General features: G+C 39.8%; 1 protein-coding gene across 3 annotated transcripts in view; it reads left to right on the plus strand.

The window, feature by feature from the left end:
* Positions 1 to 18,696, plus strand: part of HDLBP (high density lipoprotein binding protein) — a 63,283-nt gene that overhangs the window by 18,545 nt on the left and 26,042 nt on the right. For all 3 annotated transcript variants that reach the window (XM_058188991.1, XM_058188993.1, XM_058188992.1), the window contains exons 2-6: positions 4,022 to 4,086; positions 5,307 to 5,419; positions 12,765 to 12,916; positions 13,426 to 13,641; positions 17,841 to 18,047. In XM_058188991.1, coding sequence (XP_058044974.1) covers positions 5,344 to 5,419; positions 12,765 to 12,916; positions 13,426 to 13,641; positions 17,841 to 18,047 — 651 coding nt within the window. In that variant the 5' untranslated portion in view covers positions 4,022 to 4,086; positions 5,307 to 5,343. The remainder of the gene's footprint in view (positions 1 to 4,021; positions 4,087 to 5,306; positions 5,420 to 12,764; positions 12,917 to 13,425; positions 13,642 to 17,840; positions 18,048 to 18,696) is intronic.

Raw genomic sequence — 18,696 nt, forward strand, 5'->3', positions numbered from 1 at the left:
TGATCAGGTTGGGAAAAGGCTGTATCCTTTCTCGTGAACGTAACTGTTCTGTCATGTTTTCCTGATGCAATTTTAGACACATGGTGTAGAAAATTCAGTGCAGATTATATTTGAAGATCGCACACAATGTCTGCTTCAACTTCAGTGCCGCCTTCTATCTTTTACCATTAAAAACTACCCTCTCCATAAGGATCAGTTGGGTCCTTTATTTAAGGAGTTTGTTCTAAGTTTGTTAAATCTAAGTAAGGTTATGATAATTTTTTTGCTCAACTGTCCTGAAGGAGACAAAAATATATTCTGGTAAGATATTTTATACCACATCCCTTTTCACTTTTATGATAATAGTGCTGTTTGTCTCAATATGACTTTCATGAAACAATATTATAATTAACTCTACCTTGAGTGTCTAACTTTCTAATAGTTGCTCTATATTTGGAGAAACATGGAAAATAAGTGAGCTATGTATGATGTTTTGTAGTCCCAAAATTTGACCAGCCACTTGCTGACATGATCTCAGTTTCTGACCCTTTGAATAGTTCCTCTTCTGCTGATTAATATAAAGAAACAAAACTCAATTCCACTCTGATATTGTATGTGTATAAAATAAAAATCCAACTTATTTGGATATGTAGCTTCTACACAATACAGTATAATATGATGAAATGGAAGATACACATCCTTGCAATGTTTTAAATTAATTTTTTTAACCTTTTTATTGCTAAATTCTTTCATCCATAGTACCAAAATACAGATAGATAGTAGACTGTATAACAAGTTAAAAACGAGAAAAGGGTAAAGGTGAAATATCAAGACTTTTTAACTGGTTCTGCCACTTTAATAGCCAGGATTGTGATAAAATGTATGGGTAGTCCTCAATTTAAAACAGTTTATTTAGTAACCATTCAAAGTTACAATGGCCTTGAAAAAAGTGACTTATGTCTGTTTTTCACACTTACGACCAATACAGCATCCCAGGGGTGAAATGCTACCCGTTCGCACTGGTTCACGCGAACCAGTACTTAAAAAAAGCTGGTATTTCTGATGATCAGCTGTGCCGTGCGTTTTATATTTGCTAGAAAGCAGAAAATCAGCTAATCTAAATCATGCAGCACAGCTGTTCCCACCCCCCTCACTGTTCTACTCACCTTCAAATGGCTCCTTTTTCCGCACAAAGCACACGTTTGGTGCACAGTGTGCATGCAAGTGCACGCAGCGTGTGTTTGACATGTAGCATGCATTTGGTGTGCCATGTGTATGCACAGTGTGTGTTTGGCACGCACGGTGCAAGCACACATCCAGTGTGTATTTGGCAAGCAGCGCAGATGCGCGGGCAGTGAACCAGTGGCAACCCGCAAAGGATTTCGCACCTGCAGCATCTCCATAGTCACGTGATCAAAATTCAGATACTTGGCAACTGACTCATGACAAATGTTTCATTTAGCCAAAGAAATCTGGGGCTCAGTTGTCGTAAGTTGAGCACTACCTGTAGTCTGGAGTCTCAGGAGGAAGGGGCTCTTTTTCTAGAGGGCAAAGAGACAGTGGTGCTTGAAATGTCTAGTGGGCAGGAAGAGAACAAGTATAATTGACTGTGTTAAAAGCAAGAGAAAGGGATATGGCTTTAGTTCATTTGCTTAACTTTAAACTATAGGTGTTATTTCTAGTAACTCTTAATGGACTTTTGCTATTATGATGAGGCTTTAAAATTTCTACATAGATAAGAGATCTTTTGTTCCAATATCAGAAAAGATGTAATTACTGAAATTGTATTTGTCGTGATGAGTACAGATGTTTACACACACACACATACATACACACACACACAGTCTTAGTTTTTTGTTTTTTATTTTTGTAACTATAAACTTTAATAAAATTATAAAATATACAGTTAGTTTAATTAAGATTTGCATATGAGTTTATGTTATTCTAATTGTGTCTCCAGTATCTAAATAAACTATCTACAGGACCGCCTACTGCCACCAGTAGCCTCACACCGACCAGTGCGGTCTCACAGAGAGGGCCTCCTTCGGATACCGTCAGCCAAACAATGTCAGCTGGCGACCTCCAGGGGGAGGGCCTTCTCTGTGGGGGCTCCTGCCCTCTGGAACGAGCTGCCTCCGGGGCTTCGTCAACTCCCTGACCTCCGGACCTTCCGCCGCGAGCTGAAGACATTGTTGTTTTGACATGCAGGACTAGCTTGAACATAGTTTTAAATCGGGGTTTTAAATGGGGTTTTAATCATATTTAAAATTTTTAGGCCATATATCGAATTAGTTTTTTATACTGTTTTTTAATCTGTATTATATGTATTTTGGTTTTTATTGGCTGTGAACCGCCCTGAGTCCTTCGGGAGAAGGGCGGTATACAAATATAATAAATAAATAAAAACATACATACATACATACATACATACATACATACTCTTTCTGAATAGAATACAGTAGAATCTTTGTTTGAAGGCATGCAAGTATTCCTTTACAGTACCTCAGCCAGTAAGCATACTGTACTTCCTTCTTTTGATAGAATAGATAAATGAATAAGTAATTTTCCTTCACTGAACCCAGATTCTCCCTTTAACATTTTTATTTGTTTGGGACATTCCTATTTCTCTAACATTCTTTAATTTATATGAGACAAATTTAACAACGTCCCCATATTTTCCAGAACAGTATAAAGTGGAATGTACAGTTATTCACCTGTCACATAAGACAAGAGGAAACAAAAGGCTGAAAATTTGGAGGTTTAGAGTACTGGAATGGCTAGGTATTCATTTGTCAGGCTAACTCTTTGTCAGGCTAACTCTGGTAAGAGTCGCCTTTGATCTTTTTCTCACATTAATAATTGGTGTTATATGAATAGCCTGTATCTATGTAACTCTCAGATGTGTCTGGGTTTCAAGTTCCTGATTGATTTGCAGCCCTTTCATGTGACTCCAGTCTTCCTCTTCGTTTTCTGTTTTCCATTTTTTTTATCCCATTTAAAATTTTTACAGAGCAGACTTTTTCGGACTGTTTAGGTTTCCCTTTGTTTCCCATTTTGTGTTTCTAATAGTTTTCATTTATGTGGAAGTCTAGGGTTTGTCATTAATTGTAATATTCATTGTAATATTCAGTCCAGTTTTTTTCCTTTGCTTTCCCAATGTTCTATCCTTAATCGGTGGTTCATTGTTCAAAGTCTCTTTTGCAAAAGAGCACCAGAAGGCGATTTTCCTTGAGAAACATTCTACAGAAAGTCCTTGACTTATGGCTAATTTCTTAATATCTGTTTGTAGTTATGAAAGCTTGGAAAGGGGAGCTATATGACTTGTAAAGTACCTCCAACCATAGCAAAATGTCACACTCTCAGTCCTCCACCATCACCTGATTGCAATCTGGGCATTGGTAACCCATTGACATTTATGACCACGTGCTTCTCAATCATATGGTTCCAATTTGTAATCTTCCCTGAAAAAGATTGAAACTGATTTCAGTGTGGATAAAAACAAACATACGAAATATTGGATATACAAATGAAAGTGACTTGTTAAAGTTGTCAGCGATTTTGTGAGAAGAGACAGTGAGAATATGAAGAGTGACCTGTCTAAACTCTTTACTTAAGATTTACAAAAGGGACTTGTAAATCCCTTTTGTACAACTTTTGTACAAAAGTTGTCAAAGGTTCTGTGAGAAGAGATAAAATAATTCTGTTGAGGATGGAAGCCTAAGGAATCCTATTTGATACCACTCAAGTATGATTCAGAACTATTTACAAACAACTTTCGGTTGCAGTTGTTCAATCCTTCCCACATGCAAATCCTTTGGCAGGATTTTAAAACTGGGGCATTGAATTGTCTGTTAACAAATATGGCTCCCTGTCTTCTGCTGGGGCAAAATTATTTTTGTTTAAAAAACAGATCATAGATAAGGTACATTTAGGGTGTTAGTCCTGTCTCAACTTTATTTAACTAATTTTCAGGCTAATTACTTTGTATTATTGCACATGTAATAATATTATCAAAACTGGGTACTTTTATTCTCTCAAACAGAAGCTGGCAGGCTGAAAAACAGGCAGTGCACAGGACGGACTTTCTGGCTACTGACCATTTAGCTGGTAAGTTTACAGATCTCTACTTAAAATGATTCCCAGACTTTGGTCTAAGAACCCTTCCAACAATTGGCTTTAGTAGTATCTATTGATTCTTTATGGAGTCCACAAGATATATGTAATCTGCCAATTACCGTGGTAGGATATTTATCACATCTTTGTTATTTTCAAACCAATAAAGTTTGGATTCATGCAGCACATTTTATCTTTCTACAGAACTGGAAAATTTATAAAACAATTTCCAGGCTGTTTTTTTAAGGACAGCAAATATAATATATACAATTAAAGAGAGAATCTTAACTACTAGGACTTGCCCTTCCAGGCTTCATGCGTACTTATTCACATATGTACATGCACAGATTTTTTTATAATAGAGTAGAAGGAATGTTTGTGGTCAAACTCCATTCTTATGCCCTCCTTCCAGAATTCATTCTCTAGCTAATTTATTTTCTTAGGTCTGGCAGTTTCAATGGGTATAGTTCATCCATGTCCAGAAATAATACTATGATACTCTCTCAAAATAAATCAGAAAAATTGGGCAATCCACCATATACAGTCTGTATAATGTAATATATTATATAATTGGATCAATAATATTTTTCTATAGCCATTCCTATCTTGATCACTCTCTAGATGTGTCGATTTTCCCCCCCAGAATTCCATAGTCAATTTTATCACTGAGAATTCTGGAAATACATAAATGTGAAAAATGCCAAGGTAGGAAGATACTAATTATAGTAGATATTCCAAAGAGGTACTGATTTAAATTATCTTTGGATATTTATCTAAATGTGGAATATTTTGTAAAGCTAAAAATCCAATATTTGTTAATGTAAAAACAATTGCAGATGTTATTGCAGCTCTTTGTCTTGGAATTTGAACCCAGTAGAAAGAAAAAAATGATAGCATTTCATGTCTGTTGCTTACAGAAAAATAATGCTACGATGTTGTAAAAATAAGACCAATTTAAAAAGAAACAGTGTTTTCATTGTATTAGTCTTTTACCAAACAATCTAGGAAAGGTACTACAGTATTGATAAATTATGTTGTGGTTGAAGACATCCTTTGTTTCCTCAACCAAAGTCAATTGTACATCTTCAAAAGAAGTGGCTAAAATTGTTCCTCTGTTATAATGTATTTTCCTATTTTCTGTTTCTTTCCTTTTTTTAATGTCTGACACTATACTGACAGTTATCATGACAGTTTCTCTTTTTTCCTACCATCAGTGGCATACCCGGATTGTGTGTGAGTGGGAAATCAACCATGAGCTCCGTGGCAGTTTTGACCCAGGAAAGTTTTGCTGAACATCGCAGTGGCCTTGCTCAGCAGCAAGTGAAAGGTAAAAATGCAAAACAAGGTTATTACAAAATCCCATGTGATAACAGCTGCACAGAAATATTATCTTGTTGCTATTTAATTGCTTTGTTACTTGCAGGAGGATAGTTAAGATTTTTTGTTCTTTGATTCAGCAGAGACTACCAGTATTTAAATTAATAGTAATATTAAGAATATTAAGAAGCTCTTGGAGCATAAGTTAGATAATCTTTAGATAGCATTTTTTTCAATTTTGCCAAGCTATTTTTAGAAACATCTGTGCATTATAATCTTCTTTCATTTTCTCTCTATATTGAATTTATATGCTTCCCATCTTGTTATCAAACGCAACATTGGGCAGCTTGTAATTTAAAATATATACTATTTTATATATTTTAGATCAGTCTTTTCCAATTTAATATTCTCTAGATATTAGACTACAGATCCCACTATCTGCTATCCTGCTAGTATGACCAATGTTAGCTGGAAAGACCAAGCTGGGGAAGGTTTCTGTTGACAATATAGCTTGAGGCAAGATTAATGGATAGAGACCCTCATTTTGAGGAAGTTATTTGCCAAAATTATATTCAGGCATTTTCAAGTTACCATTCACAGTACCCATAGCACTGTGTTTAGAAAGGCATTACATAGGATAAAATGTGTCTGATTTCTTATTTAATTTTCTTTAATACAATAACATCAGTTCTTTATCTAGAGAATAAAAAAAACTGTTAAAAGTGGCATTCCAACTGTATATCATTTAATAAGAAGCCTTCCCTGGACCTGGCTATTTTGGCTAATTATCGTCCTGTCTCCAACCTTTGCTTTGTGGCAAAGGTTGTTGAGAGTGTGGTGGCATGGCAGCTTCCCCAGTACCTAGATGAAACCGTCTATCTAGACCCGTGCCAGTCCAGCTTCAGGCCTGGGTGCAGCACGGAGACGGCGTTGGTCACGTTGGTTGATTATCTCTGGAGGGCACGGGACAGGGGTTGTTCCTCTGTTCTTGTCCTGTTGGATCTGTCAGCGGCGTTTTATACCATCGACCATGGTATCTTGCTGCGACGGTTGGAGGGTTTGGGGGTGGGGGGCACCATTTTTCGGTGGTTCTCCTACCTCTCCGACCGTTCGCAGACGGTGTTGACAGGGGGGCAGAGGTCGACCGCTAGGCAACTCACTTGTGGGCTGCCGCAGGGATTGATCCTCTCGCCTCTCCTGTTCAACATCTATATGAAGCCGCTGGGGGAGATAATCCGTGGTTTCGGGGTGAGTTGTCAACTGTACGCTGACGATACTCAGCTGTACATCTCCACCCCGAACCACCCCAACAAAGCCGTTGATGTGATGACTCGGTGCCTTGAGGCCCTTCGGGTCTGGACAGACTCCGACTCAACCCATCCAAGACGGAGTGGCTGTGGATACTAGCGTCTCGGCACAGTCAGCTAATTCCATCGCTGACTGGGGGGGGGCAATCGTTGCCCCCAGGGAATCGATGCGCAATTTAGGCATTCTCCTGGATGCACGGTGTCAAGGTTCCAGAAATACCTCTTCTGCGAAAAAAAAGACTCGGAGGCATCCGTTCCTTTTCTCAAAGTCCTTTACTAGCATGAGGAGACTGGCACACGATGAGTGCAATTCCCAAAACTGAAGTTCCGGATTCGTTTCCCCAGTTATACAAACCCCAGTAGTCCCACCCCCCTGACCCCTCTGATGATCACACGGTCCCACGTCCTTCCAGTTCATTCGAGTAACTTCTTGCCACTCCTCGTGCAGACGTGAACGCCATCCGACCTTGACCACCGGAAGAATGTTACCCTGCCCTCAACCCCCTTCTCCCTTAAGATAAAATGTGGCAGCGTCTGGAAACCGAAAGTTCAATATGGTTTCCAGGCCTGACAGGCGCCCCTTGGAAAAGAAGCTATATCCTAGGAAAGAAAACAAAAGTCGATAAAGAAGAGTGTCAGTGGTCCACACTTCCTTCTACCCCCTCCCTCCAAGAGGTTTCCTAGGTTTGTCAGGAAAGTGTCGTGAAAATGTTTAATCAAAGTGTCCGCATGTACTTTCCAACTTTTGACCCAAGTAGATTCAGATAATGGATATCCTTCCAGTGGACTAAATATTGTAACTGACCTCTATATAGTCTAGAGTCAAGGATTTTGTTGATTTCATAGTGGGTTTCACCTTGGATTATCAAGGGTGGTGGGGAGCAGCAGGTTGAGGTCTCAGACCAGACTGTCTAGCAGGTTTTAATAAGCTGGTATGGAATACCGGTGTATTTTCCCAATATTCGAGGGAGCTTAAGTTGGACGGTAACGGGATTAATAATTTTTACAATGGGGAAAGGACCCAAAAATTTTGGACCGAATTTCCTGCTGGGTATTCTTAATCTTAGATATTTAGTAGACAAAAAGACTTTATCTCCAATGCGAAAAGGGGGTTGAAGGGAACGGTGTTTGTCAGCTTGGGCTTTGTAATTCCGAGCTGTGACAGCTAAGGCCTTTTTTGTGTTTTCCCAACCTTTCTTCAAGGAATTCATCCAGTCCATTAGGGAAACCGAAGTGGGGGGTTGCACGGGGAGTTCAGGCATTGGAACGAAGTCCATGCCGCTGGTTATTTGAAAAGGGGTTAATCCGTGCTGCTGTGTACTGCATTATTATATGCGACCTCTGCAAATGGTAACAAGTCGGACCAGTTTTCTTGTTGGTAATTTACGTAACACCGTATGTATTGTTCCACCATCAAATTTAATTTCTCAGCCGCTCCGTTAGTCTCCGGATGGAATCCAGAACTAAGTCCTTGAGGCGACCCAATGGACCGTGGAACTCTCTCCAGAACTTGGCTGTGAATTGAACACCCCTGTCGGATATTATCCTTTTAGGGACTCCATGCAGTCTGTAGATGTGTTTGAGGAAGAGCTTTGCTAATTTTCTAGCCGATGGTAATCCGCTGCACGCAGTGAAGTGGGCCTGTTTAGAGAACAAGTCCACTACGGTCCATATCACTGTATTTCCTCCACTAGGTGGGAGTTCAACAATAAAATCCATGGCAATCTCTTCCCAGGGTCTGGTCGGTTCGGCTACGGGTTGCAGGAGTCCAGGGGGTTTCCCTGGTCTGGACTTCATGGTGGCACAGGTAGCACAGCTCCTGACATAGTCTTCGACATCTGATTTCATTTTTGGCCACCAGAATTGTCTTCTAGCCAAGTGGAGTTTTAAAATCCAAAGTGGCCTCCTAGGCGAGAGTCGTGGCTTCTCTGTAGTATTGGCAACCGCATAGCGACGGGTACATAAATTTTGGTCCCTTCCAGGGTATCCCATCCCTTAAGGTGAGGTCTTGCAGTTTTCTTTAAACCAAGCATCATTAGTGAGTGCTGATTTTAAGTCCGCTAGTAGTTTATTTGGTGGGATGTTGGTACTGCGTGTGATCGCGGTCGAGTAAGTGCTTGGTTGACGGTTCGCTATCGGGATCATTGCATGTATCACCTCTTGCGTTGCTGTCAAATTGTGGTTTCCTAGATAGGGCGCCAGCCAGCAGGTTTTGGTCGCCTGGGATGTATTTGAGGGTGAAATGGAAGCGCTTGAAAACTGAGCCCATCGAACTTGTTTGGGAGAAAGCTTTGGGGTTTTCAAGTATTCGAGGTTTTGTGGTCCGTCCATACCTCGAAGGTTCTTTGCCCTTCAAGGAAGTGTCTCCAGGAGAGGAGTGCCCAACGTACTGCAAAGGCTTTTTTCCCAAACTGCCCATCTGCGTTCAGCGTCGGTCAGTTTTTAGATATGTACGCAGGGCATAAGGTTGTTTCGGTATTCCGTTGTAATAAGACAGCGGCTATTGCTACATCACTTGCATCAGCTTGGACCACAAAAGGTTTATTTGGATCCGGGTGTTGAAGAATCGGTTCCATTGAGAAGAGGCGTTTCAGGTGTTCAAAGGAACGTTGGCAGTCCATTGTCCAAGGTAGGGGTTCGTTAGGTTTGGGTTTGGTGGGTGGTGGGGCAGTTTTAGTAAGTCCGTTAATGGTAGAGCTACTTCTGCGAAAGAAGGAATGAATTTGCGGTAAAAATTTGCGAAACCCAAGAAACTTTGAAGTTGCTTACGTGTGCGTGGCGGTTGCCAATCCAATACTGCTTTCACTTTACCTGGGTCCATTTCGATACCTTTGTTTGATATCCGGTAACCTAGGTAGTCGAGGGATTCCTTATGGAATTCGCATTTGGAAAGTTTGACATATAGCTTGGCGGCTAGGAGTTTTTTAAGAACTTGTCTGACCAATTTGATGTGTTGTTGCATATTGTCTGAGTAGATAAGAATATCATCTAAGTAGACAAGAACCCCATTGTAGAGATGGGGGTGCAGGGTTTCATTAATCAGTTGCATAAAGACAGCTGGGGCCCCTTGGAGACCAAAGGGCATGACACGGTATTGGAAACTACCCAAGGGGCAATTGAAAGCTGTCTTCCATTCATCACCCTCCTTGATACGGACACGGTAATAGGCTTCCCTTAAATCCAATCTGGTGAAAATTTTTCCTTTTGATAGGTGGTTCAACAGGTCGTGCATAAGTGGTAACGGGTAAGTGTTTTGTATGCAAATCGCATTGATATTTTTGAAGTCAATACATAATCTGAGTGAACCATCTTTTTTTTGTTTAAATAGCACAGGCGCAGCTACAGGTGATTTTGCTGGTTCAATGAACCCTCTGGCTAGGTTAGTGTCAATGTATTTCCTTAGTTCAGACATTTCTGCTGGAGTCATTGAGTACATTTTGGGTTTTGGTAATTTTGCCCCTGGGTGCAATTCAATTGCGCAATCAGTTGGGCGGTGGGGTGGTAAGAGGTTACATTCATCTTCGCTAAAAACATCTGATAAATCTATGTATGCTCTAGGGATGTTGGGTTCTTTAGGAGATGGCTTGGATATGGTGGTTGAAGGTTCCATCTGGTGGTCATTTTGGGTAAGGTTTTCTTTTGTTGTTTTGGGGGGGGAGGGGATTTGGTCTAAGGGTCCGAAGGTCCATATAATTTTTCTGAATCCATCCTCCCATTTAATTGTGGGTTCCCATTTGTCCAACCAAGCTAAACCTAGGATGATGGATTCTGACATTTTAGGAATTACTATGAATCTTATAAGTTCATGATGGGCTCCAATTTCTAAGCGAAGTAGTTGCGTGACTCGGGTTGCTGGAACACCACCAATTAAGGTTCCATCTACTTGGTGGAATTTAATTGGGTGTTTTAAGGGAAAAGTTTTTATATGGAGTTGGGCGATTGTGGAGGTTGAAATTAGGCATCTGGTGCATCCTGTGTCCACAATAGCGTCTAAAAGTTTTTTGGTTCCTCCTCCTGGAATTATTAAGTTCACTTTAATGGCAAAAGGAGGAATAGGTGCACTTACCATTGGGTCGTTTTCTGCTTGGGTTGAGTCGTTGGGAGGCGAGTCAGGTGATGGAAGGTCAGTAGCGAGGTCTATGGCTTGCCTTGCAAAGCGAGTGGTATTAGGATGTTTTCGTTTTTTTTTTTTTTTTTCCTTTTCTCAAAGTCCTTTACTAGCATGAGGAGACTGGCACACGATGAGTGCAATTCCCAAAACTGAAGTTCCGGATTCGTTTCCCCAGTTATACAAACCCCAGTAGTCCCACCCCCCTGACCCCTCTGATGATCACACGGTCCCACGTCCTTCCAGTTCATTCGAGTAACTTCTTGCCACTCCTCGTGCAGACGTGAACGCCATCCGACCTTGACCACCGGAAGAATGTTACCCTGCCCCTCAACCCCCCCCTTCTCCCCTTAAGATAAAAATGTGGCAGCGTCTGGAAACCGAAAGTTCAATATGGTTTCCAGGCCTGACACACGGCTGTCTTTAGAAGATCATTTGACGGCCGTCACCAGGGGAGCTTTTTATCAGGTCCACCTGATTCGCCAATTGCGCCCTTTCCTGGATCAGGACTCGTTATGCACAGTCACTGGTGCCCTCGTTACTTCCCGTCTGGATTACTGCAATGCTCTCTACATGGGGCTCCCCTTGAAGAGCACCAGGAGGCTCCAACTGGTACAGAATGCGGCTGTGCGGGGGATTGAGGGAGCGCCTCGTAGCTCCCATGTAACACCTCTCCTGCGCAGGCTGCGCTGGTTACCGGTGGTCTTCCGGATGCGATTCAAGGTTTTGGTCATCACCTTTAAAGTGCTCCATGGCATGGGACCGGGATATCTATGGGACCGCCTGCTGCCGCCAGTTACCTCCCATCGACCAGTGTGCTCTCACAGGGAGGGCCTCCTTAGGGTGCCATCGGCCAATCAATGTTGGCTGGCGGCCCCCAGGGGAAGAGCGTTCTCTGTGGGGGCTCCAGCCCTGTGGAATGATCTACCTGTGGGACTACGTCTTCTCCCTGATCTTCGGACCTTTAAGCGCGAGCTCAAAACCTTCTTCTTTCACCAAGCAGGGCTGGCCTAATGATAATTTTTAATTTGAGGGTTTTTAGTGGGGTTTTTAATTTATTTAGCAATTTTTACTCAGTAATTTTAATATTCAGCTTATTGAATCAGATTATTAATGGAATATTGTATTTTAAATTTTTTTGATATCTTTGTTTATTTATGCTGTACACCGCCCTGAGTCCTCGGAGAAGGGTGGTATAAAAATATGATAGATAGATAGATAGATGGATGGATGGATGGATGGATGGATGGATGGATGGATGGATGGATGGATGGATGGATGAATGAATGAATGAATGAATGAATGAATGAATGAATGAATGAATGAATGAATAAATAAATAAAGGATTGTGTAAATAAAATAACACTGAATATAAGAATCCATGGAATCTCAGTTTGAATACATTTGTAGTTACCATAAATATCAGATAAATCTGTGGTTGATGTAGAATAGATCAGTACAAAAATGGGAATATAAAATATCAACAACTGAAACAAGAAAAAATATTAATCTTTTGATCCTTTTGTTTAGTCTTAGGTCTACTGTTGAATGACTGTTTGGAATTAATTCTCATGTATGGCAGTTTTGATATTATAGGAAATTGATTTGGTCATTATTTATAACTAGATATTAAGATACTATCAGCCCATAATAAGTGTTAGTTATAGGTATAGATTTCTTTTGATGGGATAAACTCTAGTTAATCTGTAAAACATGTTTTCTTTATCTTCTGATAGACAGAAATTATTATAGATGGATTAAATTATTATTGATGGATAGCTTGATTCAATTTGGTGTTTCTCAATAATAAAGTCTATATTTTTAACTAACAAATTAAGAATATTGTATGTTAACAGTCAGATGGATGCAGAAGAAATAGTATAGACTGTTGACCATTGTCTATAAAATCATTCTTTGTTTCCTTGCTTTTGCCACTGTAGTTACAGCTTTAAATGCTGAAGAAGAGAATGATCCTCCAACATACAAAGATGCCTTCCCCCCTCTCCCTGAGAAAGCTTGTTTGGAGCCAGCCCAGGAACCTGCTGGTGCCTGGAGTAAAATCCGACCAATCAAGGCTTCTGTTATCACTCAGGTCAGTACAAAGAACGTTTTCTTCCCTTCAGTGTCAAACCCTGTTCAGGCATTTAGAAAAATGTCCTTCAGGATGGTTTTAGTCACCTATCTCATTGTGGGAGAGAAAATGTAAACAGAAGAACTGTTTGAATATGCCTAAGGCCTTTCCCTGAAATATGCCAACAGATAAATGCAGTTCTGGAGAATTCTGTAATTATACAGTGAGGCATCTTCTGTGTATTGATCCCTTTAAGTAAATAACATGTTCTCTCAAATTAGATGCTACAACATTACTCCTATGCTAATGTTTTAAAATATGTATTTTCTTGGTGGGATGGAATAGTAGGTTCCTGTATTTATGCAGCATTTTGTTCCCAGAAATTCAGTGCTGTAAATTTAAATGAATTCAACAGAATTTGCTGTTTTAAGATTGTACCAAAAATATTTGTTGCAGAACTGGCTGCAAATTGAGAGAATGTCCTTTTAGAAATTTCAAATTGAAATTTGCTAATTGTTTCACATGAGCAGGTATTCCATGTGCCACTAGAAGAGAGGAAGTACAAGGATATGAACCAATTTGGGGAAGGAGAGCAAGCCAAAATCTGCTTAGACATCATGCAGAAGACAGGAGCTCACCTGGAGCTATCTCTTGCAAAAGATCAGGGATTATCAATAATGGTCTCTGGCAAGCTTGAAGCAGTGATGAAGGCTCGGAAGGAAATTGTAGCTCGGCTTCAGACCCAGGTGAGTAATTTGATTCTCCCTATGATGTTATTTTGCAATGGAGATTTAAAGGCATGGTGTCCATTTAGCCAATATTTTATGAACCAATTCATATAGTACTGTAGAGCAGGGGTCCCCAGTCCGCAAGCTGTGGACTGGTACCTGTCTGTGGCTTGTTAGGAACCAGGCCAAGCCAGCGAGCAAACTTCATCTGTGCATGCACGGAATCTAGGTAGCATGTGATCCATGAAAAAATTGTTTTCCACAAAACTGGTCCTGTGCCCAAAAGGTTGGGGACTACTGTTATAGACTTCTTGGTGCTTTCTGGGCTTACTTATTTTCTTGCAGACATTTGCAAGTGTGGTATGAAATGTCTGGAAGAAAACAGCCAAGCTCAGAGAGCGTCAAGAATTCCACAGTTCAACTACAAATATTCTCTTATTAGTATCATATGTACTGCATCTCAAGAGCCCAAAAGGAAGGCTTAAAGAATGCCAGGTTTTCCATAAAATAAAGTTCAAATATTTCTTCATTCCATAGCTTTATTTCTGGTTATATACCTTACCAGGAGCCACCACAACAAGGGATGGGTTTTGAAAGCATGAATTTAGTGATAGTTATTGAAGAATAGCTGGCTTTTTTAGGATATTCTGTATAGTTTAGGTTTTTATAGTAAAAGCTGATCTTTTGAGGGATGCCAACTTTTTCCCTCTGAAAATTGGTGCTCTGATAGAAAAAAAGAATACAATCGGGTCTTTTTTGTTAAAGTTGGCAAAATGTATTGCTTTTGTCACAATTTGAAAGAAAAAGATTTCAACAGTAGTCATATGCATTGTTCTGTTTCTCTTGGAAACTGAAAGGTGGATCAGATTCTCTGTATTGCTTTGAGAAAGATATTGCTTCTACTATAGGTGCCATTATAGAATACAGAATATATATTATCTGCTTGTTGGAGATTTTGTCCTAAAATATTGTCAAAATTGAGGCAGAATATATTTTGAAACATTTACATTTGTTATGTGTTACCAAATTATCTTATTTAATTATTCATACTGGTGGTTGTAAGTATTTAGGTTTTTTTCTGGTTGTTTAGAAAGGTTTAAACAAGGAAGTAGCAATGATAGAGGTTGAAAAATCAAAGAATGATATGAAAAAGGAAATTCCTTCTGTCCTTCTTCCCTTAGAATCCTGGAAGCCACTTAGTGAGAGATAAATTCAGATGAATATACACAGAATACATAAATAACTTCCTCCTACAAATTACAACCGTGGAGCTGTCTGATCCCGTGAGAACCTCATCCCCTGCTTTATTAACAACTGCCAACCCCCCATCTTAGAATTTTTCACCTTTTGAAATTTTATATTATTTTTATAATTTTAAAACTTTTAAATTTAATTCTGATTTTAATATTAATTTTATACATTATTTATATATATATATGTAGGTAGGTATAGGGACACAGTGGCTCAGGGGCTAGGATGTTGAGCTTGTCGATTGAAAGGTTGGCAGTTCGGCGGTTCAAATCCCTAGTGCAGCCGTGTAACGGGGTGAGCTCCCGTTACTTGTCCCAGCTTCTGCCAACCTAGCAGTTTCGAAAGCACGTAAAAATGCAAGTAGAAAAAATAGGGACAACCTTTGTTGGGAAGGTAACAGCGTTTTGTGCGCCTTCGGCGTTGAGTCATGCTGGCCACATGACCACGGAGACGTCTTCAGACAGCGCTGGCTCTTCGGCTTTGAAATGGAGATGAGCACTGCCCCCTAGAGTCGGCAACGACTAGCACGTATGTGCGAGGGGAACCTTTACCTTTACTATGTAGGTAGGTAGGTCTTGGCGTATTCGGGTCTTTGGTAGCATCCTGTGTGAGTGTGGTCCTAGTTGTGTGCCCATTAGTCACACAAAAGACTAATGGGCACACAACTAGGACCACATCCACACAGAATGCTACGAAACAGCCAACTAATCTGCAAACACCCACTCCACCTACCAATCAAGATGCAACCACATAGCCAATCAACCCGCTTACAGCAACACTCCCCACCTCCCCATCAGTATTTATAGAGAGACGGCAGCTCCGATCACGCTTTGCTTGCACAAGCATGAATCCGTAAGCACCAGCATGAAGTTGATGGGTGAGACCTCGTCGAAACGTCGCCAAAATATTCTCAACCCTACATGGGAAAAGACCCGAATACGCCAAGACCTACATACCTATACCTGTGAAAACCTATGTGTGTGTGTATACACACACACACACACACACACTATATATATATATATATATATATATATATATATATATATATATATATATATATATATATATATATATATATATATATATATGCGTGGTTTGTTCTTAGCTTTATTATTAAGATCTTGCAGTATTTTGGTTAATTCCATAAGCTTTTCTGATAAGTGAAGATCTTACTTGCATTATTTTATCTTGAGCAGTATTAGTAGCTCATTTTAAAAGGGTACAAGAAGGAAAGAGGTTTTTGTTTAAATCAGTGTTTTTGAATGTAGATCTGTCTGTTTGTTTATCTGTTTAATATATTTTCTATGGTATCTATATCATAAGACCCTAGGTGTTTTACAAAAATAGGTCCAGATTGTGTGGTTGAACCCATGTTTCATCTTATATTGATGAGATTGGTGGTTTTATCTCAGTTCTTCTATTTTTTTATTGTCTTTGTTATTTTTACTTTGTCTACACATAGACAATGTTTGGAATGGATGACCATAAAAATTAATAAATTAGTAAATAAGAACAAGATAGAAAAATTATAAAAGCAAGTTAATGGGGAAAGAGATGTCCTAACTCCTAAAGTTATTTCATAAGTCTGGCGGAAGCATAGAAAAGGTCTCTTTCCAGGCTCCCAACCCCCTAGCCTCATGAAAGATTGGGCTCCGCAATATGTTTTCCTGAGAGAAATATACAGGTAGTCCTCAGCTTATAACCACAATTGAGCCGAAAATTTCTGTTGCTAAGTGAAACATGTGACTTTTGCTCCATTTTATGAACTTTCTTGCCACAGTTGTGTGAATCATTGCAATTGTTAAGTTAGTAACATGGTTGTTATGTGAATCTGTCTCCACATTGATGTGATTTTCACATCAAGTTGCAAATGGTAATCACATCACCCCAGGATACTTCAACTGTCATAAATATGAGTCAGTTGCCAAATGTCTGAATTTTAATTGTGACTGTGGGGATGCCGCAATTGTCATAAGTGTGAAAGATGGTTATAAGTCACTTTTTTCAATGCCATTGTAACTCTGAATGGTCGTTAAAAAAACTGTTGTAAGTCAAGGATTATCTGTATTGGATTGGCAAATTCAGCTTAGAGAAAAGAGTCTCAATAGTAACAGGCACCCAAGCCATAAAAGACATTATATGTAATAGCTAGTAACCAGCACTTTGATTGTACAGTAGAACCTCTGTTCACAACTATAATTCTTTCCATAACTTTGGTCGCAAACCGAACCTAATTTTGGAAATTTGACGCTTACAAAAAAAACACAGAAGGGAAAATAGGCTGTGGGGGGAAAAAACGGGAATTTTTTGGTCCCAATTTGGTTGTGGTCAGAAGTGTTTGTGACCAGAGGTTCTACTGTATCTGAAAACCGTTGGTTAGCTAGTGAAGTGACCAAAGGGCTATTCCTCCACAGGTGTGACTTTCATTTGTCTCGTTTATAATAATAAGCAATTAAGTTTATGTTGGAATTTATCACTTTGAATAGGCAGGCAGGCAGGCAGAAGTGGATGGATAGATGGATGGATAGAAAGATAGATAGATAAGAGATAGGCAGCAGGTAGGCAAGCAAGCAGACATCAATGTTGTGCTAGAAATAGTGTTACGAATACAATTTAGTAAGTCAGTGACTAGATACATACAGTACATGAGAGTGCAGGATTTTGATTTATTCTAAAGTGCGGGGAAATAATGCAATATGCAGTTTCCCTCCCAGTTCCTTGAAGTGTCTCAGTTTTGTTTCTGGGCAATATATGTGCAAACCCTATATCCCATATGTTTTTTTATAGTGGTGAAATTTGACAAATACTTTTTTCCATTGCTAATCTATAACAATGAATTATAGATTTCCTCCTATCGTACCACAGTTAAAAGAAAAATTCTAAACTGAATCAGTTGGTGAATTGCATCTGTATTGTTGAATTAAAAGTGTGATTTCACTCTAGTGCATGCTCTTTTTTTATAGGCTTCAGCAACAGTTGCCATTCCCAAAGAACATCATCGCTTTGTCATCGGAAAAAATGGAGAGAAGTTACAGGACCTTGAGCTCAAAACTGCCACAAAAATTCAGATCCCCCGCCCGGATGACCCCAGCAACCAGATCAAGATCACTGGCACCAAGGAAGGGATTGAGAAAGCTCGACATGAGATCCTTTTGATTTCTGCTGAGCAGGTAAACTATTTTTCGTTCTATAATTGCTGAAGTGATTCTGAAAACACTAGCTCAAATAATCCTTTTTATAAGGGAACATTCTTTAGGCCAAGCTGAAGTTCATCCAGACTTAAGTTGAGTAATTCATTGTTTGAAAAGTACTTCCCAAATTTCACTGTTTTAGGAAGGTATTGTGTATCACAAGACTATTCGTGGCAGTTTATAATCCTTTGACTATCTAAAACTGTTCGTGGCAGTTTATAATCCTTTGACTACCTAAAATCAAATTCTGTTAAAATTCATCAAAATTATTTCTGATGTGCCTAAATGTAAAGGTTTCCCCGCATATGTGTGCTAGTCGTTTCTGGCTCTAGGGCAGTGCTCATCTCCATTTCCAGGCCGAAGAGCCAGCCTCCATGGTCATGTGGCCAGCATGACTAAACGCCGAAGATGCACAGAGTGCTGTTACCTTTCCACCAAAGGCGGTCTCTATTTTTCTACTTGCATTTTTTACGTGCTTTCGAACTGCTAGGTTGGCAGAAGCTGGGACAAGCAATGGGACCTGACTCCATTACGTGGTGCTAGGAATTCAAACTACTGAACTGCGGACCTGATTGACAAGCTCAGCGTCTTAGCCACTGAGCCACCGCATCCCCTTCTGATATGCCTA

This window comes from Ahaetulla prasina, chromosome 6, assembly GCF_028640845.1.
Source record: "Ahaetulla prasina isolate Xishuangbanna chromosome 6, ASM2864084v1, whole genome shotgun sequence".
Classification (NCBI taxonomy): Eukaryota; Metazoa; Chordata; class Lepidosauria; order Squamata; family Colubridae; genus Ahaetulla; species Ahaetulla prasina.